Source organism: Cucurbita maxima, unplaced genomic scaffold (genome assembly GCF_002738345.1).
Source record: "Cucurbita maxima cultivar Rimu unplaced genomic scaffold, Cmax_1.0 Cma_Scf00103, whole genome shotgun sequence".
In the NCBI taxonomy this organism is placed as follows: Eukaryota; Viridiplantae; Streptophyta; class Magnoliopsida; order Cucurbitales; family Cucurbitaceae; genus Cucurbita; species Cucurbita maxima.
The window spans coordinates 223,892-248,655 of record NW_019272119.1 but is presented as its reverse complement, the minus strand read 5'-3'; the positions used below and the strand labels follow the sequence as shown (position 1 = coordinate 248,655).

The following is a 24,764-nucleotide window of genomic DNA, read 5'->3' as shown; positions in this document are numbered from 1 at the left end:
GTACAACGCTCAGTGTCCACTCCCCCTTCTGTACTCAGTGTCGTCATAGACACACCGCTCAGTGTCTGGCTCAAATACCAATGGTAATAGATCACGTACTTGCTAATAGATATTGTTCTCTTTAAGCTTTCCGTTTTGAGATTTCCCTCAAAGTTTTTAAAACGCATCCGCTCGGAAAGGTTTCCACACCCTTATAAAGAATGATTTGTTCTCCTCCCCAACCGATATGGCATCTCACAATCCACCCTCTTCAGGGCCCAGCGTCCTCGCTCGCACTCATTCCTCTCTTCAATCAATGTGAGATTTTACATTTGTCGACTATATATATAATTTTGGGATAATTTAATACCAAAATAACAATTTTAAGGACAAAATGGCTCAAAATTGACTCATCAATCCAATAACATAGATTTAAAAAATAAGAATAAAAAGTTCAAGAACTTGAAGTCTTCAAATTCTGACAATTTCCCCCTTTTCAAAATGGCATTTTTAATGTTATTAATAAAATGAATTGAAATTACCAAACAAATCCCACAATTTAATGTCAAAGTTTGAGGCACTCGAAAGCAAAACAAAACAAAACAAAACAACATAAAACCCACTAATTCAAAATGTGTATTATTAATTATAATTAAATTTGGAGTAAATCTTATGGAGCAACGAGCATATTTTTTGAACTTTGTAAAAAAAATTTAAAAATTAAAAAAAAAATTGTCAATATAATATTCTGGTGATGAATTTGGAGACCAGAAGACAACCCTAAATTGCACTCTCTACTTTTTGTTTCATGGAATTATTCATAAATTAATTTTTTCTCTTTTTTTTTTTTTTTTTTTTTTTTTTTTTTTTTTTTTTTTTTTTAACTGAAATTGCAGAATGCACTGAATGTGATTCGAATCCTAAGTTAATTATAAAAAATAAAAAAAAATAAAAAAAAAAAGATGAGATTTACGAGGTATTATACTTATGTAGGAATCTTAGAAAATCTGTTGGGTTTAATGTAATAATTCTGTTGCGCGTCTGTGGATTAAGTTAATTAATCCGACATCATTAATAAATTAAGGTTTCTAATTCAAAGTTATGTCCTTTGAAATGATAAAATAATCAATGTCAATAAATATCCATCCCCCTAAATCAATATAATTAAACAACAGAAGATCTGGCTTTTTGTAAAGGAAATTACAGTACAAGGCCATATGTTACAATGCTCATAATCATCAAAATAATAAATGTTAATGCCTTGTTCAGAAGAATCTACCCGAACTCAACAACAAATACTATTGTTCGTACGCGTGTCGGTTTTCGACTGTCAGGCTCTCTTTCACCCTACCGATAACAACTGAATATTGCTCCATCCTTTTGATTGTAAGTTCTATTAACAATGCTTCCAATAGTTATAACCCAAAGACGTTTAACAGAACAGATCCAAGGAGCAGATGGCTTGAGTCGTTCCAAAAATATCAAATACTTTGCTTCCTTAAATGGGATGAGGATCATTCATCACATCCTCCTCCCTATGCTCCTGAGAGTTATCAACGTTTTTTTCATCAGATGTCGAATGACCAGAATTATGATCGGTTACGACCACTGTCAAATGTCGTTGGGCAGCTTCCCTTTCAGTAACAGACTCATCGTCTGTGGATGTTGACCCAATATATATTATACCAAACTTCTGCCCATGAGTCAGTCCTGGACAGACCCCCTGCGTGACACAACAATAAGATTCTACTTGGTAAAAGATCAACCTAATTCAATGGCTTTAGTTCCTCTTGGTATTTATTTTACCTATTCAACTAATTCTCTTGCGTTTTTAAATGTATAACCAACAAATAACTCTAAGGAGTATAAGTATTCATTCACGTAATAAATCCGACACGAGATGCAAATGTGTTTTCTTTGTAATATTCTAAACCAATCTACTTAAGTGAGAAAAAAAAGGCTCTAGTGTGAATATACTAAGAGAGCAGTATGAACCAAGCGTAAAGCAACTGAAACAATTACCCTGATCAACCCAGTTGTTGATGTCAACTCATCAAAATCAGAGCTTGGTGGGGTTTCTGTTGAAGTCGTTCCCTCAGAGAATGAATGTTTAGCTTCTTCAACACTGGTTGCATTATTTCTCGCATCAGATTCTGATTCCACGCTACTTTTACAGAAAGCCCCAAGATATGAACAATGTTCCCTAACTAGGGATATTTGAGGGGTTGCAGGCAATAAGTGGCCCTCTGTGCTAAAAACATACCTATAAAAGGAATTCATGCATAGTTGCTTTTAAAAATATAGCATATCAAGGTAAACAATGGGTGTTGTTCCATTAACACATAAAATTTAAACAGAACCTAAAACTTACTTGTATGGACCATTTTCCACAAGGTTGTCAGGGCCCGCAGCCAAGTCAAAAAGAAGCCACAAGTATTTAACCTAATCCAACGAACATTCAACATAAAGTAATAGAAGTAAAGTAATAGTTTCTTTTTCCTTTTTTCTATGTTGGATTTGGGGGAAGATTCCTCACCGTTTCGGCAAGGAAGAAGCTTTCCATGTGATCTTCTTGCTTGTGAAACTCAACATCTGATATATGACAATATCCACATGGGCATCGGGCTCCATATTGCAAACTGGCGACCATGTCCCGTCCGGCATCAAGATATCTATAAAGAAAGATTTCAGGTAAGTAACAATTTCAAGGAAGATGGAAAGGTTGTACACCCGAGTAAAGAAAAATATTGTCAGCATTGAACAGATTACTGGATTCCGAACCAAATCCTAGTGATTTTACTGTACGCCATCTCCAAGGAGTACTCAAGGAACAGTATGAATAAAGTTCACTCCCCCCACTCAATCGAGGAAAAAAGTTGGTGCCATAGAATGGTAAACAAACTTCAACAATCTTGACGTATCCTAGATGTTTAAGATTTCAAGCACTCGTAATATGCATTTTTCATCTTTCAAAAACAAATATCCAAGCACTCTCCTACGGAATAACTTGATGTTTTCAAAAGCAAAGAAATTAGATTAGTCAATTTTCTATACGCCCACTAGAAATCAAAGTAGAGATTAAAGAAAGCTAGTAGGCCGACAACTTTATGAACATTATGTAAATACTACGCTCCTTCTTCTACTAAAGTTTAGCAGGACCACTTTACACTAGCTCAGCTCACCTGGGATTCCTCGTGGCTTTGTAGAGCCAATAAGTGCTCTCTATTAACTCTGGACGAAGTGGATAACTTTTCTGCCCGTGCTGCAAGAATACATAATGAATTGGATAAAAGGTCATACATAGAACAAAAAATTAAATCTCAATTATAACGGATACATAGGTATTTAGACGACAACTCTACAGAAACAGGACTAGGAAAAATGTTAGTTATAAAGGTTATCTTAGGTTTATCATAGGGTTCTGAAAGGCTTACTAATGACCATATATATTCACACACGAACCCATGCACACAAACAGGTGGTAGATGCAGGCTTAAGAAACTGATATGAGAAGCAAAGTCACGGACATTTGATATGGATTTGACATTGACTAGGATATACTGACGGGTTAACAAAATTAAGACATGTCCATCCTCCCTACATTTGTGAATGCAATCCAGACATGATATTTGTGGGAGCAAAAGTAGTTCAGTAGATGACTTTCATTTGAAAATGCTTCCAGTTAAAGAACAAATATAAATAAAATTAACTGTCTACATTTCTTATCAAACTATTTAAACAAAGAAATTAAAGGATTAGCAGCAAGAAGATCTTAAGCCATCAGTTGACTCATATCCATTATTGAAAACTAAAATACCTGGACACTGAGTGTAGCAAGATTGAAACCCTCAGGTGTAAATCCATATCTCTTCCAGACACTAAAGAATGCAGTATGTGTTCGAATTGCAGGGTCGATGTCCCCAGCCAAAACCTTTCAAGACAACAGAAGAATTTATCTAACTCTTGTTCTTTGGAGTAGAATTTAACTACAGAAAACATGATAAGCAATTGTTACTGTAAATATAATAGAAAGCCGAAAACCTGAAGCCCTGGCCAGAATGCCTGCAAACTGTTGAATAATGGCCAGACGAGTGCAGCGGAATCCATATTTACCTCAACATACCTACATGTATGGATTACAACATTGATCATTTTAAAAATAAAAAGGAAAGAAAGGAGGGAACATATTTTCTTCACCATTAGACTTAGAATGCATAAGCTTACCAAGGGTCATTAAATAGATAATGCATGGCAGCCCCATATGCTTCTTGAAATATGAATAGGTACTCTTCGTCTCCAAACAAAAGGTAAGCCTAAAATCATGTATTACAAAAAAAATGACTAGTGAAAAAATTATGGGGTAATAGATTGGGATTAGCAACGCATGTATTGAAAATTTGACGGTTTGTACTGCCATTGTTGTATAGAAATTTATTTGAGCTTGCATAAGGAGTTTATTGTTGAATACTAGCAGAATCAAGCATTTGGCACAATACCATAGGATGATTTCAAATACAATTATACCATAGTTGCATGGAAGAAAAGACATCAAGTACAATTTTCTAAAGTTTAAAGCCACGAGTGTTGTCCATTTAATATGAACCAGTTCCAGTGCTAAAGGAAAAATAATAGATTGATAAAATAAAAGCAAAAGAAACTTCTCATGAAAGTAGAAGGCAATTCAAACTGCATAAATAAAGTATTGATGCATATCAATAATTGGATTGGAAGTGTAGAAATTGACTAAAAAGCACAAACATTTTAGTTTGGTGCCTGTGTCCGATAATCCAACACTTGTTGGACACGTATTGGACAATAGTTAGCATAATGTATATGCGCTAAATCTTGAGTGATAAGAGCTTGCGGAAATAGTCCTTCAAGATCCATTACGTGTCCAAGGCCTTTTGTTCTTTTTTGCATCTGTTATTTTGGCACAAATCTTTTTAGTTCTTAAAAAGAAACAGTTTGAGAAGGTTCAATTGTTCGAAATGAATTTCTAAATCTGCGTATTTATCAACCTCAAGTTCGTAAAAAAAACCAAATTTTTGTTGGCAATTCTCTAATTTAATTATGTATGATCACAAAATTATGAAAAACTTTTTCCTTGTTTTGGTTTATATTCTTTTTGTGTGCATGGGTTCTCGGATCCTCTCTTCTATGATTCTCGGATCACATAGATAAAATTTCTATTTCAACATGAGCATGGCCAAAAGAAAGTTTTCCTTGAGATAATAACATTAAATACCAGTAACAACTATGGCACATTTATTTCCACGTTAGGTAGTTACCAACCTTCAGTAAATACTCATAGAAGGAATCAATGCTCGTACCAATACCTGCATCCTGCGAGACAAGATATGAAGAGTGGATTTTTTTTAGGATAACATGCTTTTCATTAGATCTGAAAGCAGTAAACAAGAGGGAGGATCAGGCATCTTCCCCATAAATACCGAAGGGACTTGAATAAAAGAATATGAATATTACTAGATAATTCAGACAAAGAGCTTCCAGAAGTACAACACTAAACCCTCAATTTCCTCCTTACTCATAGACCTATCTTCCAAACTACAATGGTTTTTTCTAAATACAACGCCTATAATCTGACTTCTATGTGGCATTGCGTCTCATATTGCCATTTCAAAAAACTATTGAAGTTTCATATAAAAAGTAACAGTATTCTACATCCTCCATCTTTCACAGCCCTTTCATTAAGAATGGCATCAAGAAACGCCCCATATATTTGTATCCTTGGTAACATATCTACCTGAGTATTTTTCTTAACCAGACTAAAACCATAGCTAATGTCTTCATTCCAAACAAAATGTCATATATAGTAATAATTGTAAATAAACAAAGCTTCGCAAAATTAATTACATAAGAAATGCTGAAGAAAATGTATCATCAAAAGGTGAAGAAAAAAGATTTTTTTTTTCTTGATAAGAAACCGAGCTTTTTTCTTATACAATGAAAAAAGGGGCTCCAATAAAAAAGAATAAGACCTAATTGATAATTTCAAAAGACTTCAGTACCCAAGGTCCAAATCGAGGTATTAAACCTAATGACTTCAGTCAACTCCTAAAAACTCCCATACAACAGGAAAGAAGTTGCCCCAGAAATTTTCCTTCTCCCTAAAAGGGGGAGAAAGCATAACTGGCAGCTCCAAAAGCCCCCAAGAAATGAGACCAAACCAAAAGCAAAACTGGCAGCTCCAAAGGGTATGATCAAAGTCTTTTGACACTCCTATACAAAGGGAACCCCACTGCAACCCCCCAAAAGAAGGAAGAATGCCTCTGCACACAGCCTATAGTATTAACTCTCTCGTGTAAGACCTTTCTGGAATAGAACTTAACCTTCTCAGTAATCTTAATCTTCCAAAATGAGGAAAAAGAATGGAGCCAGCAGGATCTGAGGGAACACTCGAGCTGGAAAAGAGAGCTAGACAAAAAGTCATGGGAAGGACAAGGAGTCCATAAATGAAGATCCCTCCTACCCCAACTGATATGAGAATTTCTTAAAAGAAAAGTCAAGACACCTCTAATGCCTCCCTACTAGTAAGAGAACAAAGAAACTCCAAATTGAAGGACAGAGACTCTCAAAAGGATGAGAGAATAAAGGCCACTGAATGCAACATCTAATCAGAAAGATGGTACAAATAGAGGAAAAATATGCGCAGAGAACCTCCACCACCCAAAATTCCTCCCAGAAGTAACTATCCGAGCCATTCCCAATGGGGCATTTCATGAACTGGAAGAGAGGAAAAACTGAAGAGATAGCCTCATAGGGATTTCTAAAAGATATCAAAATCCTACTACCAGAGACCGACTCTAAAGGGCAAGCACCAAGCGTGCTCACAATGATCCATTGCCACAAAGCCCGAGATTCCTGAAAGAAATACCACAACCAGTTTGCCAAACAAGCATCATTTGGAAGTCTCAGTTTGTCAATACTCGAACCACTTGCCTGCAAGGGCTGTGAAACCACCTCCCAACCTTTAGGGTGCAACCCACCACTCCTCAATCCCCTCCCACATGAAGTCCCTGGTAACTTTTTCTAGGTTTTTATCATTGACACCGGTATTTTAAAAAGAGAGAGAGTATAAAAAAGAATAGGTTCCTCCGACTAAAGAGAACAGAAATCTACCCCCCATCAAAATAAAAACCGTACGCTTCCTATTCTTGGCAACAAAGAAAATGTTTTTCTTGTGTTGCATTTATAAAAATTCAGAAAGGGGGCATAGATCCCGACTCAAATAGCTTAAAAAACTACTCTAAGAAATATTAATTACAGGTTCTGAATAATTGCAAAAATGTTTATCCAAAATGGAAAAGGAATGTGCCGGAATTTCCTCCCAATCTTGAGATTTCTCTTAAAAGATTATCATTTTCATTCCAACCATAATTCTTAATTGAAAGGATATGATGGAATTCAACCAAGCGTTCATTTCCCAATCTAAGTCCATCAAAGCATCTGCTTCAAATTGCACTACGTTTACCATGAAAGGTCTAAGCAGTGATGACCAATTAAAAGTATGATTAGATTGAAGAATCAGTAAGATCAGGAAACAAATTTTCAATTATCATAAACTTTCCGCCAATCTAATTGTTTCTGAACTCATGCCAGGGAAAGAGCAATGAGAACTGAAAAAAATCTTGTTGTTTGCAAATTGCAACTATGGGTATCAACAAAATGAATATGTAATGCATCTATTGTTCATTTTCATTGACATGAATGTTACCTTCTGTGTCCATTCACCTGTAAAAACATTAATATGTGCACCAACTAAATTAAGCTTTGAACGGCGTGCCCACAGTCCACGTACTGCATTCTTTGTTACTTGTTCAAAAACTGCATTCCGATGGCAAATGAAAATGTGTGAAATCTTATGGACCAAGTTCACTAAATTTTTGGAGTTCAGATGATAGTCAACCAACTTTCTAAAATTGCCATATATGATACATGTCTACAGATATCAACCAAGTATTGAGCAACAAGACCGAGAGGCTAAGAAAGAACGGAATTAAGTTTCATCATGAAAAAAAATTGCTGAGTTCAAGGATACTTGTGCATTTTACTATATAGTGACAAGTACGACAAATAATTCAAATTATTACAAACTTGTTCAGTGGAGTCAGTTTTACTAAAGTTCTCTGAACTGATTTCTCTTGAAATAAGAACGAAAAAATATGAGTCAACGTAAATATAAAAATTTGTAGCCATCCTTCATTGGAGCAATTCATGAACACAATGTTAGGCATCCAATTGCAATTGTGTCCTCTAGGAGGAGAAAAAGGGACACTATAAGTCTGACAATTGGTAAGATTTTGGGCTAGGTATGTGTAGGAATAAGAACTTGAGCAGAGAATTATTTGTATTTTTAAGGAACTAGAGTTCGAGAGAATAACTGGCCCTCTTGAATTGGTTGGGTGGCTTGCATGGTGTTCTTACATCTATTTTGATATTACTACCATAAATAATATTCTAGACACTTAGGTGAATCTGACAGTACTATAGGAGATTAATGAGAATACCATAGGAGATTAATAATCTTTTATTTTAATTCCAAAAAAACTCAAGAGAGATACCAATTCATGATAGGTAACTTCTACCCAAAAGTATAGTAGTGGGGACCCGCTGGTGTTAATTGAGTCAATTTAACAGTAAACAGCACAAATACCCAAAAAAAATATGTATAAAAGCAACAAAGGTTTGCTGGAAGGAGTAGATTGCCTTTTAGCGATCAGTACCACTTCCGTTACCCCAAAAGCTCCAAGCCCAAAAAACTAGTGAATTAAGAGCTTTAAGAATCCGTAGTAAGATGCAGAAGTGTAAATAGAAAAAAAATATGCAGCCACAAATTGGGTTATCTTGGAAACAATCAAGGGTCAAGACAAAAGAACGCACTTCAAGTTAAGGTCACAACACTCACTTGGATCATCCGTCAAACGGCTAAGAACACCAAATTCCAAAGTTAAGGTCCCACCACCGGCTGTTGACGTTATCTGAGAGAGAGAATACAAAACCTGTATTAGAACTTCAATAGGATGAAAGATGGAATTCACAACTAAGCTACTAAATAGTTACTAGTTATCTTCATTACTTCATGGTTATCATATGCATAACCAGAAACAGTCCTTGGAAATTATACGAGGTTACTGCATGTCGCAATTGATAATCTAGTTCTTACAGTCCTCATGTGTACTATTGTAAGGGCAGAAGAAACTATCTTCAAGCTGCGTGAATTCTTTATCAAAACCTAAATGGATAGCATGCTCTTCTAGTTGATCATTAGACATCATGTGTATAAGGCTGAGAAGTTTTACCTTGCTTTCATGTTCATCAACTCCATACAATAGGTTAACTGATCCAAATGGAATTCCTGCAAAATATGATGCAATAGACTGTCATTAAATAGCCAACACTGGCATACCCCAAAAAGTGCTTTTCATCTAAGTTTAACGGAAGTAGTGGCTTGGAAAATCTGCTTTGTTTCTTGAATAATGAAACCCAAAAAACATCAGATTTAGAGTAAAATGCCCTACAACCCCATTCCATATTCTACCATAGCAAACTTAAGCCTATAGGTAATTAATGTATCAGAAAATAAAAGTGAAAAGCATGCGCTAAGGTAGAACTAGAAGTGCCAAAAATGATGATTCAGTCAAGATTAGACGAGCACAAGTGATTTTCCTATGCCTAGATAATTTGAAATCATTAAGTTTAGTACAAGGAGAAGGGGGGAAATTTTTATCAAGTTTCAGTATGGAAAATTTGCAAAAGAGACTCTCTTCATGTGAGCATAACACTACACTACAACAGAATAGTTCAGCAGCCAACCTGTAGGAGTGTCAAATGCAGGCAGTAATCTTCGAGCCAGATCCTCTGCTAAGTCAAGCAGTTGATTCTCATAGGATGCAACTTTCATACCCTATAGGGAGGGAATGAGTCAATCAGAAAACGTAGGTTGTACTACAAACAATGGATAAACTAGCTATAACAAATATTGCACTGCATTAGGCATACAAAATTTGAGAATATACTATCATCAGCATGGCGGAGAAAAGTTGACTAACAAAACTTTTGTGAAGAATTTGGTCTGTAATGTTCTAATTCTGTTGCTATACAAACAGTTAACCCAACAACAGGACCTCACAGGCTCACTGCATATCAAACAAGCAGAATTGACCTCACCAAGAGTGGCATGTAAATATTTAGCTATTGACTGTCCCGCATAAAAAATAATTCTCATATCTTATGGCTATTAGAAGCAATTTCAAAAAACATATTTTGTTTTCTAGAACAAAAATTTGGTGAAAAAAGTTTGTTTAACTGTTTATTAAAAGTTGTTAACAACAAGTTTCCTTTAATCTGTTCTCATGGGTGACTAGTTTTCCAATACAAATATATATCTTCTTCCTATGAAAATCATGTACTTGTGAGTAATGATTTTTCAAGTACACAATAACCGTAACATTTACAGACCACAACACCATTCTTCTTACAAAGTCTTATTTTCAGGAGAAAAAAATTTCAAAAAAACAGTTCAGAGGCTTGCCCTCAGTCTGTGATTTACCTTAGTCAACGTGTTTGTCACTTCTCAATCCGGTGTCTCAACTTTGTTGAGACTTCAGAAATGACTTTTGAATAATACTTTCACAATCATAGGTACACTATTCATGAAAATAAGATTATAATTGACTATGAATATAGAACCTCGATTTTGTCAATTTCATCATGATTTTAATTGAAAGACAACACAGATAAAATAAAAAAAGTCAATACCGTAGTGTGGTCACTTGCAATAAGATGAGCTGAAAGTAAACCTCCAAGAACTCGAATTGTCGTCTCAAAGATAGATACTGTTTTATTCTGTAATTACAACAGAAAGGTTCTAGTTGAAGAAATATATAACTACAGAATTACAATGGTACAAAACTGAAATGATCTTCTAATTGAGTAATACATAAAATGTTACAAAAACATAATATAATACCCCATCACTTAGAAACTATTAAGTAGCCAATGCTATTATAGTCATCAATCAGGAAATCATAAAATGATCGTAAAATTTGTTAGTAAATACACAAGTGGCAACTCGTAGTGGCTGGTTATCCTCCAACTGTCTTTCAAGAAACAAACAAAGCCTATGCCATAAGGGATCCCTCTTTTACAAGAACTTTTGTTGAGTTTCCTTTTAGTCACCAACCACTTGCATCTCTCTCAACTGTTTTAAGTTGGAACACCAGAATTTTGACATGGGTAGCTATCTGATACTAAGATGGTATAGTCTCTATCGGAAATTACATCCAAAAGGAAACTAATTCAAATAACTAAAGTTGAGGTCATGGACTAAGACTCGAAGACCAAAAGATCTCGGTTCTATAAAACCACATGCTGAAGAAGTTCCTCAACATGTAAATTCACCACATAACTGAAGGTGAAAGAAAGAGAAATTTTTAATTTTTAATTTTTAATATCTAATATCTAATAAGATAAAAATATAATATATATATATATTCAGATAATGGTCCGTGTCAAAAATAATTAGACGGATTTGAAGCCTAAATAGCTAATCACGAAAGCAACCCCCACAAAAATGTACATTACTCACTATATCGAACCGAAGATTTTTACCAATCCATTCAACAGATGCAGCAAATTGTTCCCGATCACCAAGCAGGGCCAGTGTATCCAATGAATCAATCTATGACAACAAAATGAGGGAAACAGCATCATCATTGTTCCAATATGATATCACTAAATCAGTTAACCTATTATTTAGATGTATGACATTTAACAGAAGGAATTAGCTTACCAAAGTCAAAGCATAACCACCAAGTGAATCTTCTCCTTCACACGATAGTGGTCTTAATTCGTCTAGAGGAAAAGCATGCTTCATGTATCCATTGAAAGCATGATAAAACATTTCACGTACCTACATGGCGAGTATACCTTGCTTATAACAATCTAAAATAAATTAAAAGTAGCGAAATAGAGGCAGATCATAAACAAACGAAACCAGAACAGAATATTTCAAGTAATCAAATAATTACATGATATCACTAATTCCAGATCCCGCATCCCTATCCTTCTTGTAAGAAGTTTGATCCTCCAATGCTAATTTAACAAGAATGCGTAAAAATATAAACTCAATCAAGATGACCCGTATAACAAAATATTGTTTAGAGAAAATGGCGGCAGTTCAAACGTATATTGGAGATTTATTATAAGAACAAATTCTTTCAGATATCCTAAGATTACTGATCCCGAAAAGTGAATTAAATTAGAAAAAAAAAAAGTTCAGCATTTCAATAACCAAGCAATGTAGCCCACCTGACGAGCTTACCAAATGAGAGATTGAGAATAGCTATGGCTTAAACGGAGCCGAAATTGAGGAAAGATTAATTGGTTGAGAGTCCTTAATTAATTCTGCTACGCAATTGATAGAGGAAAAAAGGGGAAGTAATACCAACCTCATCTCTGAGCTGTTTGGCTTCGTCGGGAGTGACGCCATCAGCTAGAGATTTTTGAATGAAAATGGGAGATGAAACTGAGAGTAAAAGAAAGATATAGAAGATAGGGAGCCGAGTTGAAGGAGCTTCCATTACAGTCTCTCGGCGTGGTTTTTCCTTCCGGTGCTGAGACGCCCTGAAAATCACTGTACTTCTTCTTCTTCTTCTTTTTCTTCTGTTTTTTATTATTATTATTATTATTTATTTATTTTCTTAATTTAAATGCCTTTTCTCTGCTCCAAAATCTCAAATCTCGAGAGGATATTTGATACACCAACCCGTCTTAATAAATATTTAACAGTTTCATTATAACTATTTAGTTTTTTTTATTTTAAAAATTCATGTTTTCTCATTATATCGTCATTTTTCTCACTAATTTTATATTTCTTAACTAATAATATTGGTTAGGAAGCTCTAATTTTTTTTAGTTTTTAAACATAAAATTAAGTTAGATATGGACGGATAAATCTTTTAGATTTTGGATCAATTTGATTCGAGAGTAATATGAATAAAGTTCACAACTTAATCCTCTATTTTTTGGTTGGGTAGCCTTGAATGGATAATATTTTTATTTTAAAAAAATTATATTTATTTACTATACATATTACAACTAAAATCTCTTAAACATTCATAAGTAATAATGCATTACTAATATTGGCTATCCAGTTCAAATAGGATTATACTCTATTTTTTGATTGGATTGTTCATTAATTACTTTAAAATATTATTGAATATGTCAATAACCAATTAGGTATAAATTGAAATTTCCATCATATATTAGCATTTTCAAATTCAAATATTGATCAAGACAAAAAAAAATTGAAATTGTGATATTTTAGACAAATATTTAAGAGGAAAATATTAATATTAGTATAATCAAAATTTGACTTAAAATATAGAAAAAGAACAAAAAGAAAAGTTGAAAGAGTGTGTTAAATTTCTTTTCTATGGTACAAATTCCATTTATAAACAAAACAAACTATTCTTTTTGATGTAGTGAAAATGTATTCACCAAAAAAAAAAAAAAAAAAAAAAAAAAAAAAAATGAAGGAATATTATTATGATAGAAATGGATAGGGCCAATGTTTTTTTTTTTTTCTTTTTTTCTTTGATTTTTCAATCGGAAAAAGATGCTTATGCCTTTATAACGGAGATGCTTAAATTGGCATATAGTATCACAATACATACCTACGTTTAAGATTGATCGTACAACACTTACTCTCACCCATGAGTAAGTCAACTAACTTAATTTCGAGTGACTTGTGACATGAGTATGCATCCACCTCGTTCTTGTAAAAAGGTTTTAGAAAATGAGATTAGGAATAAAAAAAAAAAAAATTGAGAAAACAGTATTATACTAGCAAACAATAGGTAACAACAACATTCATTCATAGCACATAACTCGAGTAAATAAAATTGAGAATTAGGTGTATCTCCCTACCATGACATATAGCACCAACATCACCAAAAGGAGAAGTTACATAATAAAAATGAAGTTAAATTTAATTAGGAGTACACGAGTAAAAGTGGGCTAACTCAAGAGAAGAAAACAGCGTAGTGAATGAGTTGGTTTTGGTAACATAACTCAATTGTTGGGAATGGATCATAGGGGAATGAGCAATGTAACTATTCATTCCCGAAGAACAAGTAATTTAAGTGGACTAGTTTCAAGAGGCCACACAAGAAGCAGCAGCACGGAACTACATAAGATTCAGGTCCCACTACAAGTTGCAACCGTATAGAAAACAAAGAAACAACACAAAAAGAACCATAATAAAAGATCACATATCATTTCAGAACTAAAGGAAATGATTTTCCCAACTCCTCCTAGTATATATATATATATATATATAGTGCAAGCAAGCAAACCTCCAAACTGGTAGAGAGCAGACTTAGATACATCCATGGTTGGGTTAAAATTTCACAAATCGCTTCAGAAGTCAGGTTATAGGGAGCCGACGCCTATCTATCATGCCTGAAAAAAGGGGTTTAGACAATGAGTAGAAAGTACTTCCGCAATGAATAATTCAAGTGTGAGAGAGGCTTTAAGCCACCAACTTAAACGAAATTTGATGGAGAAATGATGAGAAAACTAGCACAATTTTGGTTAAATTTTTATCAAGCTATCCCTTAATTATAAATTTAAAGTAAATCCAACTACAGATAGATAGCACAGGAAAGGATGAAGAATACCTGCTGCTTTTTCTTTTTAGGCCTTCTCTTTCTTCGGGGTTTGTGAGCATCAGAATTGGAACTTATATTACTGCTGTGACCTGTCTGAGAGTTTGAGGAACCCCTAACCTTAAAAGAAGATCCACTTCTGCTACTTGATGTATTGCTGGATGAAGAAACCTCGGCCCTACGATTTGTCGAAAATTTTCTTAATGAAGACCCTGGTTTTGACCGAGCTTGGGCTGAGCTTGGAAATGATTTGGTTGGACGGGGAGGTGGCATTAAGGCTCTGGCAGAGATCTGCTGCCTCTACATAAAATGCTAGTCAAATGAGAGAAGGATGGAAACAGACGTTGGGGGCATGAGATACAAAGATTACATCCTATTACAAGACAACAGAAATCATAACTAAACCTGATGATTTCTTTCATCGCTAGACATGCCTGATGCTGCCTTGCCAGAAGTACTAGAAGCATGTTCCCTGCAAAGAATAGAATAAACATTTAATATACCCAAACTCTTGCAAAAGCAAAACATGAACAAACCGGAAGAAGAATGAGAATTCAAAGCCTACATACCTTGCACTTTTATCTGTCCATTCATCATCTGCATCTGCTTCATCACTTGAGCTACCAGATACGAAGAAATCATCCTCACTCATGTCAAGTAACCCATCATCCTCACTACCTGTCTCTGTTTGAATCAATTCCACACCATTAAAAAGCATATATTATGATCTTACCAAAACAATTTTAAATTAACAAATTTATTGAATTAAAAAAAACATAAGAAAAAGTACCATTTCCATGTAGGAAATAATTTTTCATTAAATGAAAGAAAGTTATTAAAATGAAAAATGATGTGTGTATATATATATATGTTGGCCAGTAGCTTCCTAGTGCATAAAAACACCTGTAGAGCAACCAGAATCGGCCATATACCAATATTCTAAGAAGAAACCCAACTACAAGGCAAAAAATATATACATAAGAACAAAAATATGAAAAAGAACATTAGAAGAAATGGAAAAGAAACCACCTTCTAAATCCTTTCCACTGGCTGCAGCAGCAATTAGATTGGCTTTTATCTGCTTGCGCAACTTATTCCTCCTATCAACCGTGTCCGAATCATCACTTCCAGTAAATAAAGCTAAATATTTTTCTGTTTTGGGAAAGAACTACATTCGAACAAAAAAAAAAAAAAACTTTCACATCTCCCATTATAAAGAATAGCGAAAAAACTAAGTATTATACTTGCCATTACAAATGTCGTAACAGCTGTCAGTTCTTATAGGGGTAAGTGGTGAACAAAAAAGCACAAGCAAAGCTAAATCTACAATGCATACCTCCTCTAACACAAATATTCAGCATTGTCTAACAACTTTTATTTTCATCAGAAAAATGAAAAATAGTAAATATATGCAATGATAGTACCTTAGAACACAATGATAGTGAAAACTAAGACATAACGATGCAACAAGTTTAGATGAACTCCCATGTATTGAAGTATTAAATAAACGCATACATAAAAACAAGTATACATACAAAATATACAAAAAAACAAAAAAACAAAAAAATCATCAAAAAACAACTTCCTTTGATGAATGAATATAAATAAAAAGTTCAAAGATACAAACTCGCACATATATTTTTAGGAAAAGATTTTTTGACATTACCCTGACATATTCAAGATCCTCCTTCAACTTAGACAATTGATCTGCAATATCCGAATCTTGCGACTGACCAGATGGAGCACGTTGCAGTTTTTCAAGGCGTCTAATTCTTCTTTCAATTTTTCTCCTCTCTGGATTAAGGAAAAAAATAATCAAAAACTGATACGTGCTTGAAAAACAAACCCCATCAAATGACAGAAAAACTATTACCAAGTATTACCAAAAAATTTGATCTTCCTATCCCGCAAGAATATTTTGCGCTCAACAGCCAGACGAGAATGAATTTCTTGCTGTTTTCTAAGTCCTTCCAACTTCTTCTCTTGAACCTCCCTCACTTCAGCTGGCAAATTCTGGAGGGAAAAAAACGTTCAATGACCATGGAGTAAAAATCGGCAACAACCACACTGTAAACTACGGGGTATAATATTAAGTCCGTAATCCGATAAAGACTAAGCAACCTCTCGAAAAACCACACCCACATAGAAAACGTAATGGAAACCACACTTTAGCTCTCCTAATTTTCACAAAACCTTGCAGCACATTCTTCACCTCCATAATTGAGGTTCGTAATAAGGGCACGCTAACCTAATAAAGCGTTTCAATAGAGTTCCAGGAATCTAGTTCCATACATAAAAAGGATGTCCTCAGAATCAAGTGTTACTTGATCGTAGAGACCTCCGAAGAAAAAGCACAGCAACTCAACTTCCCAAACAAAACTTACAGCAGCCAAAAACAAAGAGAAGGAGCAACAAATGCAACAAATTAGTCTCTTCTCCAAACTCCCTGAATAGCGAACTAAAATCAGTTAAACAAACTCCAAGCCCTAAAACGACCTAGAACAGCATACAAAAAAGCAAAATAAGGAAAGAGTAGGCGGAAACCTTGCGAAGCATGCGCTCAGCGGATCGAATCTGGTTCTTGAGGGAGACGGACTTGGGCTTCTTCTCAACAGCTAAAGCCTTCGATCGGCGCGCTGCCGGGTTCACCCTGCGCTTGCCGTAGCCACCGTGGGCCATGGTTGCCCTAGACACAGATGAGAGAGAAAGGAGAAAGTGGTATGCAGGAAAGCAAGGGTTTTGTGCAGGCTCTCAACGCCACCCCGGTGGATTCATAACACCGGAGAGGTGGACAGTGGAGACGGATATCTTTCACTCTTCCTAACTCGTCTTTTCCTTTTTTTTCTTTTGGATTTCTAGACGACCTTCTTAATTTTAATTTATGCAAAAGCCCTAATCAGCGCCTTTTTTTATTTTTCCTACCAAAAGTAATTCTTCTTAATTTCCAAAATTTATAAGGAAAAAAAAATAATATCACCTTAAATTTCAAATTAATAATAATTAGTATTTATCAATACAAATATCAAAATCAAAACATTAAATAATAAAACAAAAATCATTATCTAAAAATTCAAATAAATATTTTTTCATGAATCTTAAATTTTTATAAACTTTAAGATGTAAATTCAATATAGTTTTTCTCCCTGAGGGATCTCGACTCAATAATTAGGGTGGCTAATCTTCCATTTATCTTCTATTGGTTTGATTTTAAGTCGACTAATAAATACAATTAAAAAAAAAACTATATGGTTGAGAACCAATGGCAAGAGATTTATTATACCAAACGCAAGAGACAATTAATCTTAAAAATGATCGATCATTATGGAAAATTGAGTACAAGAATACTAAGCTTTTAATTCATGAAAACACGTTATTTGGAAGTATATATTAAAGTCAATAACACGATAAAGATACTTTTAAAAACAAGGACTTTATTCTATGTCACGATTCAACCGAAAGAATATGTTTTTCCAACGAATTATACACTATGATTTAATCTATAAAACAAATAGTCTATATAGTATTTTGACAATTGTGTGTGTGTGACTTTCTATTCTATACTTCAAGAAGGAAAACAAAAACAATGTTCCATTGTATAATATAAGAACTAAACACTACAAATAGAGATGGAAGAGGATTTTTTTCATTCGCGCTCGGATATAACAATTAACGAATCAGTTAATTCAAGAGAGATTGGTTCAGACTTAGGAATTGGATTGATTACCTGCATTAATCACAAGAATGATGCATCAGTTTCGTATACTACATTTCTTTACAAGATTCAGCTAGTGTTATTACCTGTCTATTATTTTTAATATAGCCAATGGCTACTTCTTGCTTTAGATGTGCTCTTTCAGCAAGTTCTGCAAATGAGAGATCCTCCCCTTGTTTCATGTAGCCACTGATATCCTGTGTCAAGAAAAGGATCAATTAGTGCAAGAATCATACTTTCAAGCTCGTTATTTTATTTCAATGTTTACTGTAACAGCCCAAGCCCACCACTAACAAATACTATCCTCTTTGGGTTTTCCTTTATGGGCTTCCTCTCAAGACTTTAAAACGCGCATGTTAGACAGAGGTTTCCACACCTTTATAAAAAATATTTTGTTCCCCTCTCCAACCAATGTGAGATCTCACAATCTACCCCCCTAAGGACCCAACGTCCTCGATAGCATACAGCCCAGTGATTGGCTCTGATACAATTTGTAACGGTTCAACCTCACTGCTAGCAAATATTGTCCTATTTAGGCTTTCCCTTCCAGACTTCCCCACAAGGTTTTAAAATGAGTCTTGAGAGAAGTTTCCACGCCCTTATAAGAAATGTTTTGTTCCCCTCTCCAATCTTACATCTTAGATAGCTATCAAAAGCTAATATGGATGAAGAAATGGAGATGTACCTTCACATAAATTTCATCACCTTCGGCATTCAAAATATCTTTCCATACTTGATTCAGTTCACTATCCTCTGCCACTGTCACGCCAAAATATACACTTGAGATGCAGTTTCGCACACAAAATCTGAAAGAGGTTGGTTCAGAGCATTTACAGACCTTGAGCTGTGACAAGACTCATTATTTCCTCTGCTGCTATGTACGTCAGGGAAGGTTTTATTCTTGTTACCTGCACACATTTCCGCAGCTACATCAATATTTAAATATAATAAAAAAAGCGGCACAAGAAATTGGAAAATGAAGCATTTACTTGTTTCCCCAATTTGGAGTCAACAATCTCTGCAGCAAGATTTTGAACCTGAAATAAAGTGTCATATTATAGACCTTACTTTTGTCCAAAAAATAAGCAAAAAACCACTATGATATAATATGATCAAACTTTCCATAAATGTATGAATGTCAAAGGATTGATGTAAAAGATTCGTGAAGGTATTGTGCTATAGATCATATTACTAATAAACAACAAATTAAATACCTTCACTCCATGTTTCTGACAGATACTTTCAGCAAGGAGAAGAGTATATACTGAGTGTTTGTCAGACCTAGATGGATCTGAAAAGTTGGAAGTCAATGCAATTCATTATCATTATACAAGCCAAAAAAAAAGGGCATATAAGATAGTATTATATCCATACCCCCAAGAAGCCATTCCCTGTCGGATATCACAGCGATGGACAACGGAACATCTTCACTTTTATTGAAAGAACTTTTAATATTTAGTAGGGTTTCCTCTAAGCTAGCATAGTTCATAGGGTTTCCTATCTGCAGCAAAGGTACAAAATTATGGAATGTGGCTTAGAGAAAGAATTAAAATGTTTCAAAAAACTACATTCAATGTGTCAGTACCCTATGAGAAACTCTGACATTTTTTAACTTGTTACGGTCCACAGCTTTGTAAGCTCTTTTTCTTTCATCAAATGGTGCATCTGATAAGATTTCCTGCATATATATGGGAGATGACAATTAGGGTCCAATAATCGCATGTATGCCAATTGTTGCATATAACCAAAATTACAAATGTATAGAACTGTTTTTGTGCTCAAAAGTGATTAATTTGTATTGCCAAACGCACTAGATATTTTTTAAACAATGTTTTTGCGCTCCATAATCACTTAAGAAGTTAATTCATACACACCCAGTTTCATTAAAAGTGATTTAGAGGACTCGAGGTGTTGCAAAAAGATTTGGAGTCGAGCAAACTTGAAGAAGATTCATAAAGGGAAGAGCTTTACCAATACACTACCAGGTCCAAGATACTTGTCATATTCTTGGATCATGTCTACAACATCTGGGCGCCAACCTAGCAAAAGTATGCATTCTTTTGGTCCTATAGTCTTGTCTAAAGGCTGCATGCAATGTAACAATTAGCTATCTTGCTTACTGACTTGTTGAAAAAAACAAATCACTTAGGCCCCGTTTGATAATTATGGTTATTGGTTTTTGAAAATTTAGCTTACAAAGGTTTTCTTAACTTCGTTATCTATTTTCTGAAAATGGTTTCAAAATCTAAACAAAGTTTAGAAAACTAAAAAAAGTAGTTTTGAAAAAGTTGTTTTTGTTTCTGAAATTTGGCTAAGAATATAAAAGTTTCATTGTGATAGGTGAAAACTCAGTAAGGAAATTGCAAGGAAAGAAGCACAATTTTAAAAAATAGAAAACTAAAAGTAAAATTATTATCAAACTAGAGCTTCAATATTACCTTGAAAGAGGGTTTTGTTGGATGTTTGATGATATTCTCGAATTCCTTTCTATATATTTCTAGAGATTGACGTAAACGTACATTACTATTTTTAATACTTTCCAGCTTTTTAATGGTATTACTTCCTTCCTTAGTCACATTTGAATGACCACCTCCTCCCTTATGTCCTCCAAGGAGAGGTGCAATGAACAGCCCCTACATCAAAAGATACACGAATTCACTTAGAAAATCTGTTAAACCAAGTTGTTTCTTTTCTATAAAAAAAAAAAAAAAAAGAAGAGAGATATGAATCTATTATTTATACCTTGTCATTTTGCTGCAGAATCTCATCATCATTTGGATGAAAGTGTATCTTCCCATTTCTATAGATACCACAAACAACTGCCTGTAGAAAAGAAATATCCATTCAAAAAAACTGAAAGGGAATTAGGAGAAAAAATTTATTTGATGGATAAGTACCTCATGAAATCCTTGGCGAAGTTCTTTATAATGTAGACCAACAAAATTAGGGGAGCTGAATAGATTAAATACGTTTTCTGCAATTTCATTCTTTATAATGTAGACCAACAAAATTAGGGGAGCTGAATAGATTAAATACGTTTTCTGCAATTTCACAGCATTACAAATTTGAGTAAACTGAAAACCACATTCTATGCAATTGGGAGAACTATAAATGTGTTACATACTTCGATAGTTCAACAAGTGTCTGTAAATTTTGATGAGCTCCTTTTGTCGAGAACACTGGACAAATAATTTAGAGGAAACATTCTCCACCGGCTCTACTTTCAGTCCTGTGACCGACTTTAAGAGGTCACAGGTATTGGAACTAAACATTCTCCACCGGCTCTACTTTCAGTCCTGTGACCGACTTTAAGAGGTCACAGGTATTGGAACTAGAAACCTGAATTCATTGAGAAAAGGTTCAAATTCAGCCATTCAAAGTTGTCATTTGACAAGACTGACAACTTGTTATTTATTGGTAGCTTACCTCAACAATAGTTGGGATGGACTCCATATTTGCAATGGGTTGAAGGGCAAGAACAGAGAGAAATGCATCTGTATCAACTTCATACCTAATAAATTTGTGTCCAATATGCTTTAGTTAATCCATATTTCCATTCCAAGATTGGTTTCTCCTATTTGAAACGAAAATAAGTAATCCTACATCCTATAGCGGTCAATGTCTCAGTTTCAACTACATTTTAGCTAGCTGAATGAGTGCCGAAAGCACTCTTTAGCAGGACCCAGCGTCACAGTTTCAACTACATTTTAGCTAGCTGAATGAGTGCCGAAAGCACTCTTTAGCAGGACCCAGCGTCACTATAAAATATCCGAGACCACATTAATCTTCAATTGGTTGCAAAAATAGCCTTTCTTTTAAATGCATCCAGGATAACTATTCAATAAGGGTTTCTTAAAAGTTATAACAACGACTGCTTCCTTTATCACCACAATTGTAAGACCAAGGATAATCCATCTCAATATCCAATGGAGGACTGTGGAAGGAACAGAGAGAAGTTATCAGCTTTGTCTATCACATAAAAGAAAATAGGAACCATGGAAATACTGGAATAAATTAAAATGTTAAAGGCACCAAGAAATGAATCCACCCACCCACTTAAAAGGACAAGTTTACTCTCATACGCTTTGGAAATGCTAAAATACGTGTCTTTTATCTCTTTCAAAACAAGGTCCATTGTATAAACTTTGACTTCTCTGAGAGAGTAGTATGATAGGAAAATGTTATCGGGATATTAAGGGTGTTGTTAGCAATCAGCTAAGGAGTTTGTTAGGAATGTTTGGTAACAAGTAGAGTGGGCTAGAAAGGATGAAGGTAGGCAATCGTGTAGTTGGATTACGGCTTGAAATTTGATAGGACCGACAATTTAATGGTCAAAAGCAATTTCCTATTTGTGATTACAATTAAAGAAAACCATAGTCATCCCTGCTTGATAATATTATTAATCCTGACCAACATTTCATACATATTGCAGCAACTTTGAAGCCTCGTACTAAAATTCAGTGACATTATTACAGAAATCGTTACTTTGATAAACAAAGGCAGGTTTTAAATGGTGAGAAAGAAAAGGATAGTACGAAGGCAAGAAAACTCGATCAACGAAACAACAGTAGGCGAAAAACAAAGAATATACTTGTAACTGACAATTTTCTTACCGGTCTCCTTTTGTTGGCAGTATAATTACTGCTCGGGCCATACTGGCAGCAGCTCTTTCAAATGATTTTGTTAAGCTGAGACTACAACTGTGGAACCGCTCGGGCCATACTGGCAGCAGCTCTTTCAAATGATTTTGTTAAGCTGAGACTACAACTGTGGAACCACAAACTCAATGGAATTAGATAAGACCAAGGACAATTCAGGCCAATAGAGAAATAAACTTGTAACTTTTCACTTCCTTTGGGAAAGGATATCCTCATATGAGGGAACTTCAATTACAGATCTGAACGATAACTTTTCACTTCCTTTGGGAAAGGATATCCTCATATGAGGGAACTTCAATTACAGATCTGAACGAGAGATCAGATATTTTATGTCTAATTTATGGTTAAGAAAGAAAACAACTTCATTACCCTTACCTCTTGGTAAGAACATCAATGTGGTAAAGATCTTTGGCAAGATTATCAGCTAACTTGTCCATTTGTTTCCTTGGAAGATCAGACATGAGAAGAATTCTCTGCCTCCTAAAAACACAGACCAAAAAGTAACTGTTTGTACTTTCCAACACACATAATACATGATATTGGCACAAAATCTACGACAGGAGGAGCAGCAGTTACCTAGCAGACGCAGTACCTAAGCGGACAGAAAATTCGTGGTATTTATTTAGCTGCTTCAGTATAAAAGCCAAATGACTATTGACACCACAAATGATGATGTGATCAGACTCTAGAACTTGAACTTGTGCACCTTCCCTCAGCTTTTGCATGTTATGCTGTCCAAACGAGCGCAAGTAATCAGCTTCAGCAAACATTTATCTTTTCTTATGTTTTGTTATCACCAAGCTTACCCTAAACTGTTCTGTCATTGTGCTGAGTAGACGGGAGTAAAATAATATGCCCCATATTGCAAGAATGAACCCTATAACACGTTCAACTCGTGTCCTTTGCTGTTAGATAAAATACAGAGATATTTCTAAGTCAAATGAATAGTTCTTAGATACTTCAAATGATTTTAAGAAAACAGTTGAAGTTCAAAGATCTTATGTGGCATACTTTCAAGTGAGTGGATGAGGAACATAGACATGCCCATGCTTCCCATAAGCAGTCCTCCAGAGACTGAGTGCTACCTCTGTTCAACACACTCCCAGATTGGCAAACAAGAATGTGCATCGCATGTAGGAAGGAACAATGAACTAACAGAACATAATCAATCTAACTTGATTGCAAGAATTGACTGCAAGTTCTAGTAATAAAAACGGACAGAAAAATTAAAATGTAAAACTAGACTGAGAAACAAGACAAAGAAATTGTTAGCAAAACATTTTTTTCTTTTAAATTAAATTTTAAAAAAATGATTACAAAACAGAATATTTAACCCTAGAAAATAAAAAATCCTCTGATTCCCTTTGAACAATCCACTTCTATTTGAACACAGGTAAAAAAAAACAAAAATATATTTTTTTTTTTTTTCAAGACTTACATTGGAAGGGTTAAATATGTTATAGATCGGATCTTACTATTTACAGTATAAATTCTATTTGAAGCTGAAGTTTAGTACTAGGCCAAAAAGGAAGAAAAGTAGAGTACCTGAGCTTGAAGAACAGAAAACCACCCATCAAAATAAATGAGATGCATGCCACAAGGAGCACCACTAAGAACCTTTAAATTGAACATTAAAAAAACAAAAGAAAAAATCAAATGATATTTCAATCTTAATAGAACATGAATTTCTTCTGGAAAAAAAATAATGAAAAAAAGAAAGAGTGG

The 24,764-nt window shown here is 34.5% G+C and overlaps 3 protein-coding genes across 7 annotated transcripts in view; all 3 read right to left on the bottom strand.

Annotated features, from left to right (window-relative positions):
* Nucleotides 1-1,068: 1,068 nt before the first annotated feature.
* LOC111473105 (alpha-mannosidase I MNS4) lies at nt 1,069-12,684 on the bottom strand. 2 transcript variants are annotated; one of them, XM_023118676.1, is made up of 18 exons: nt 12,450-12,472; nt 12,030-12,093; nt 11,792-11,911; nt 11,588-11,680; nt 10,759-10,845; nt 9,814-9,904; nt 9,300-9,355; nt 8,906-8,978; nt 7,715-7,824; nt 5,272-5,322; nt 4,204-4,292; nt 4,021-4,102; nt 3,797-3,910; nt 3,162-3,241; nt 2,516-2,651; nt 2,351-2,421; nt 2,002-2,242; nt 1,069-1,702 (listed from the first exon to the last, which is right to left on the bottom strand). In XM_023118676.1, exons 3-18 carry the CDS (start codon nt 11,900-11,902, stop codon nt 1,478-1,480), a joined length of 1,710 nt encoding a protein of 569 aa, XP_022974444.1. In that variant the 5' UTR covers nt 11,903-11,911; nt 12,030-12,093; nt 12,450-12,472; the 3' UTR covers nt 1,069-1,477. The 2 variants fall into 2 exon arrangements, with proteins under 2 accessions (XP_022974444.1, XP_022974443.1); XM_023118675.1 differs by lacking the exon at nt 12,030-12,093 and having other exon boundaries at nt 12,450-12,684.
* Nucleotides 12,685-14,030: 1,346 nt separating this feature from the next.
* Nucleotides 14,031-17,537, bottom strand: LOC111473089 (rRNA-processing protein EFG1). Of its 4 annotated transcripts, none has more exons than XM_023118649.1 (8): nt 17,214-17,537; nt 16,553-16,682; nt 16,336-16,463; nt 15,699-15,837; nt 15,239-15,353; nt 15,075-15,141; nt 14,682-14,963; nt 14,031-14,463 (listed from the first exon to the last, which is right to left on the bottom strand). In XM_023118649.1, the coding sequence occupies exons 1-8, from the start codon at nt 17,346-17,348 to the stop codon at nt 14,458-14,460; spliced, it is 1,002 nt and encodes a 333-aa protein (XP_022974417.1). In that variant the 5' UTR covers nt 17,349-17,537; the 3' UTR covers nt 14,031-14,457. The 4 variants fall into 4 exon arrangements, with proteins under 4 accessions (XP_022974417.1, XP_022974419.1, XP_022974418.1 ...); XM_023118651.1 differs by having other exon boundaries at nt 14,682-14,960; XM_023118650.1 differs by having other exon boundaries at nt 14,682-14,969; nt 15,239-15,347.
* A 597-nt stretch (nt 17,538-18,134) lies between these two features.
* Nucleotides 18,135-24,764, bottom strand: part of LOC111473113 (putative ion channel POLLUX-like 2) — an 8,803-nt gene continuing 2,173 nt past the window's right edge. Inside the window, exons 6-24 of the mRNA XM_023118687.1 lie at nt 24,051-24,126; nt 23,846-23,944; nt 23,616-23,770; nt 23,415-23,519; nt 22,995-23,081; nt 21,803-21,892; nt 21,506-21,648; nt 21,279-21,355; nt 21,124-21,204; nt 20,820-21,014; nt 20,353-20,466; nt 19,967-20,059; nt 19,756-19,882; nt 19,596-19,672; nt 19,371-19,418; nt 19,220-19,289; nt 19,067-19,140; nt 18,468-18,578; nt 18,135-18,393 (exon numbers count right to left, since the gene is read on the bottom strand). Coding sequence (XP_022974455.1) covers nt 18,313-18,393; nt 18,468-18,578; nt 19,067-19,140; nt 19,220-19,289; nt 19,371-19,418; nt 19,596-19,672; nt 19,756-19,882; nt 19,967-20,059; nt 20,353-20,466; nt 20,820-21,014; nt 21,124-21,204; nt 21,279-21,355; nt 21,506-21,648; nt 21,803-21,892; nt 22,995-23,081; nt 23,415-23,519; nt 23,616-23,770; nt 23,846-23,944; nt 24,051-24,126 — 1,903 coding nt within the window. The 3' untranslated portion in view covers nt 18,135-18,312. The remainder of the gene's footprint in view (nt 18,394-18,467; nt 18,579-19,066; nt 19,141-19,219; nt 19,290-19,370; nt 19,419-19,595; nt 19,673-19,755; nt 19,883-19,966; nt 20,060-20,352; nt 20,467-20,819; nt 21,015-21,123; nt 21,205-21,278; nt 21,356-21,505; nt 21,649-21,802; nt 21,893-22,994; nt 23,082-23,414; nt 23,520-23,615; nt 23,771-23,845; nt 23,945-24,050; nt 24,127-24,764) is intronic.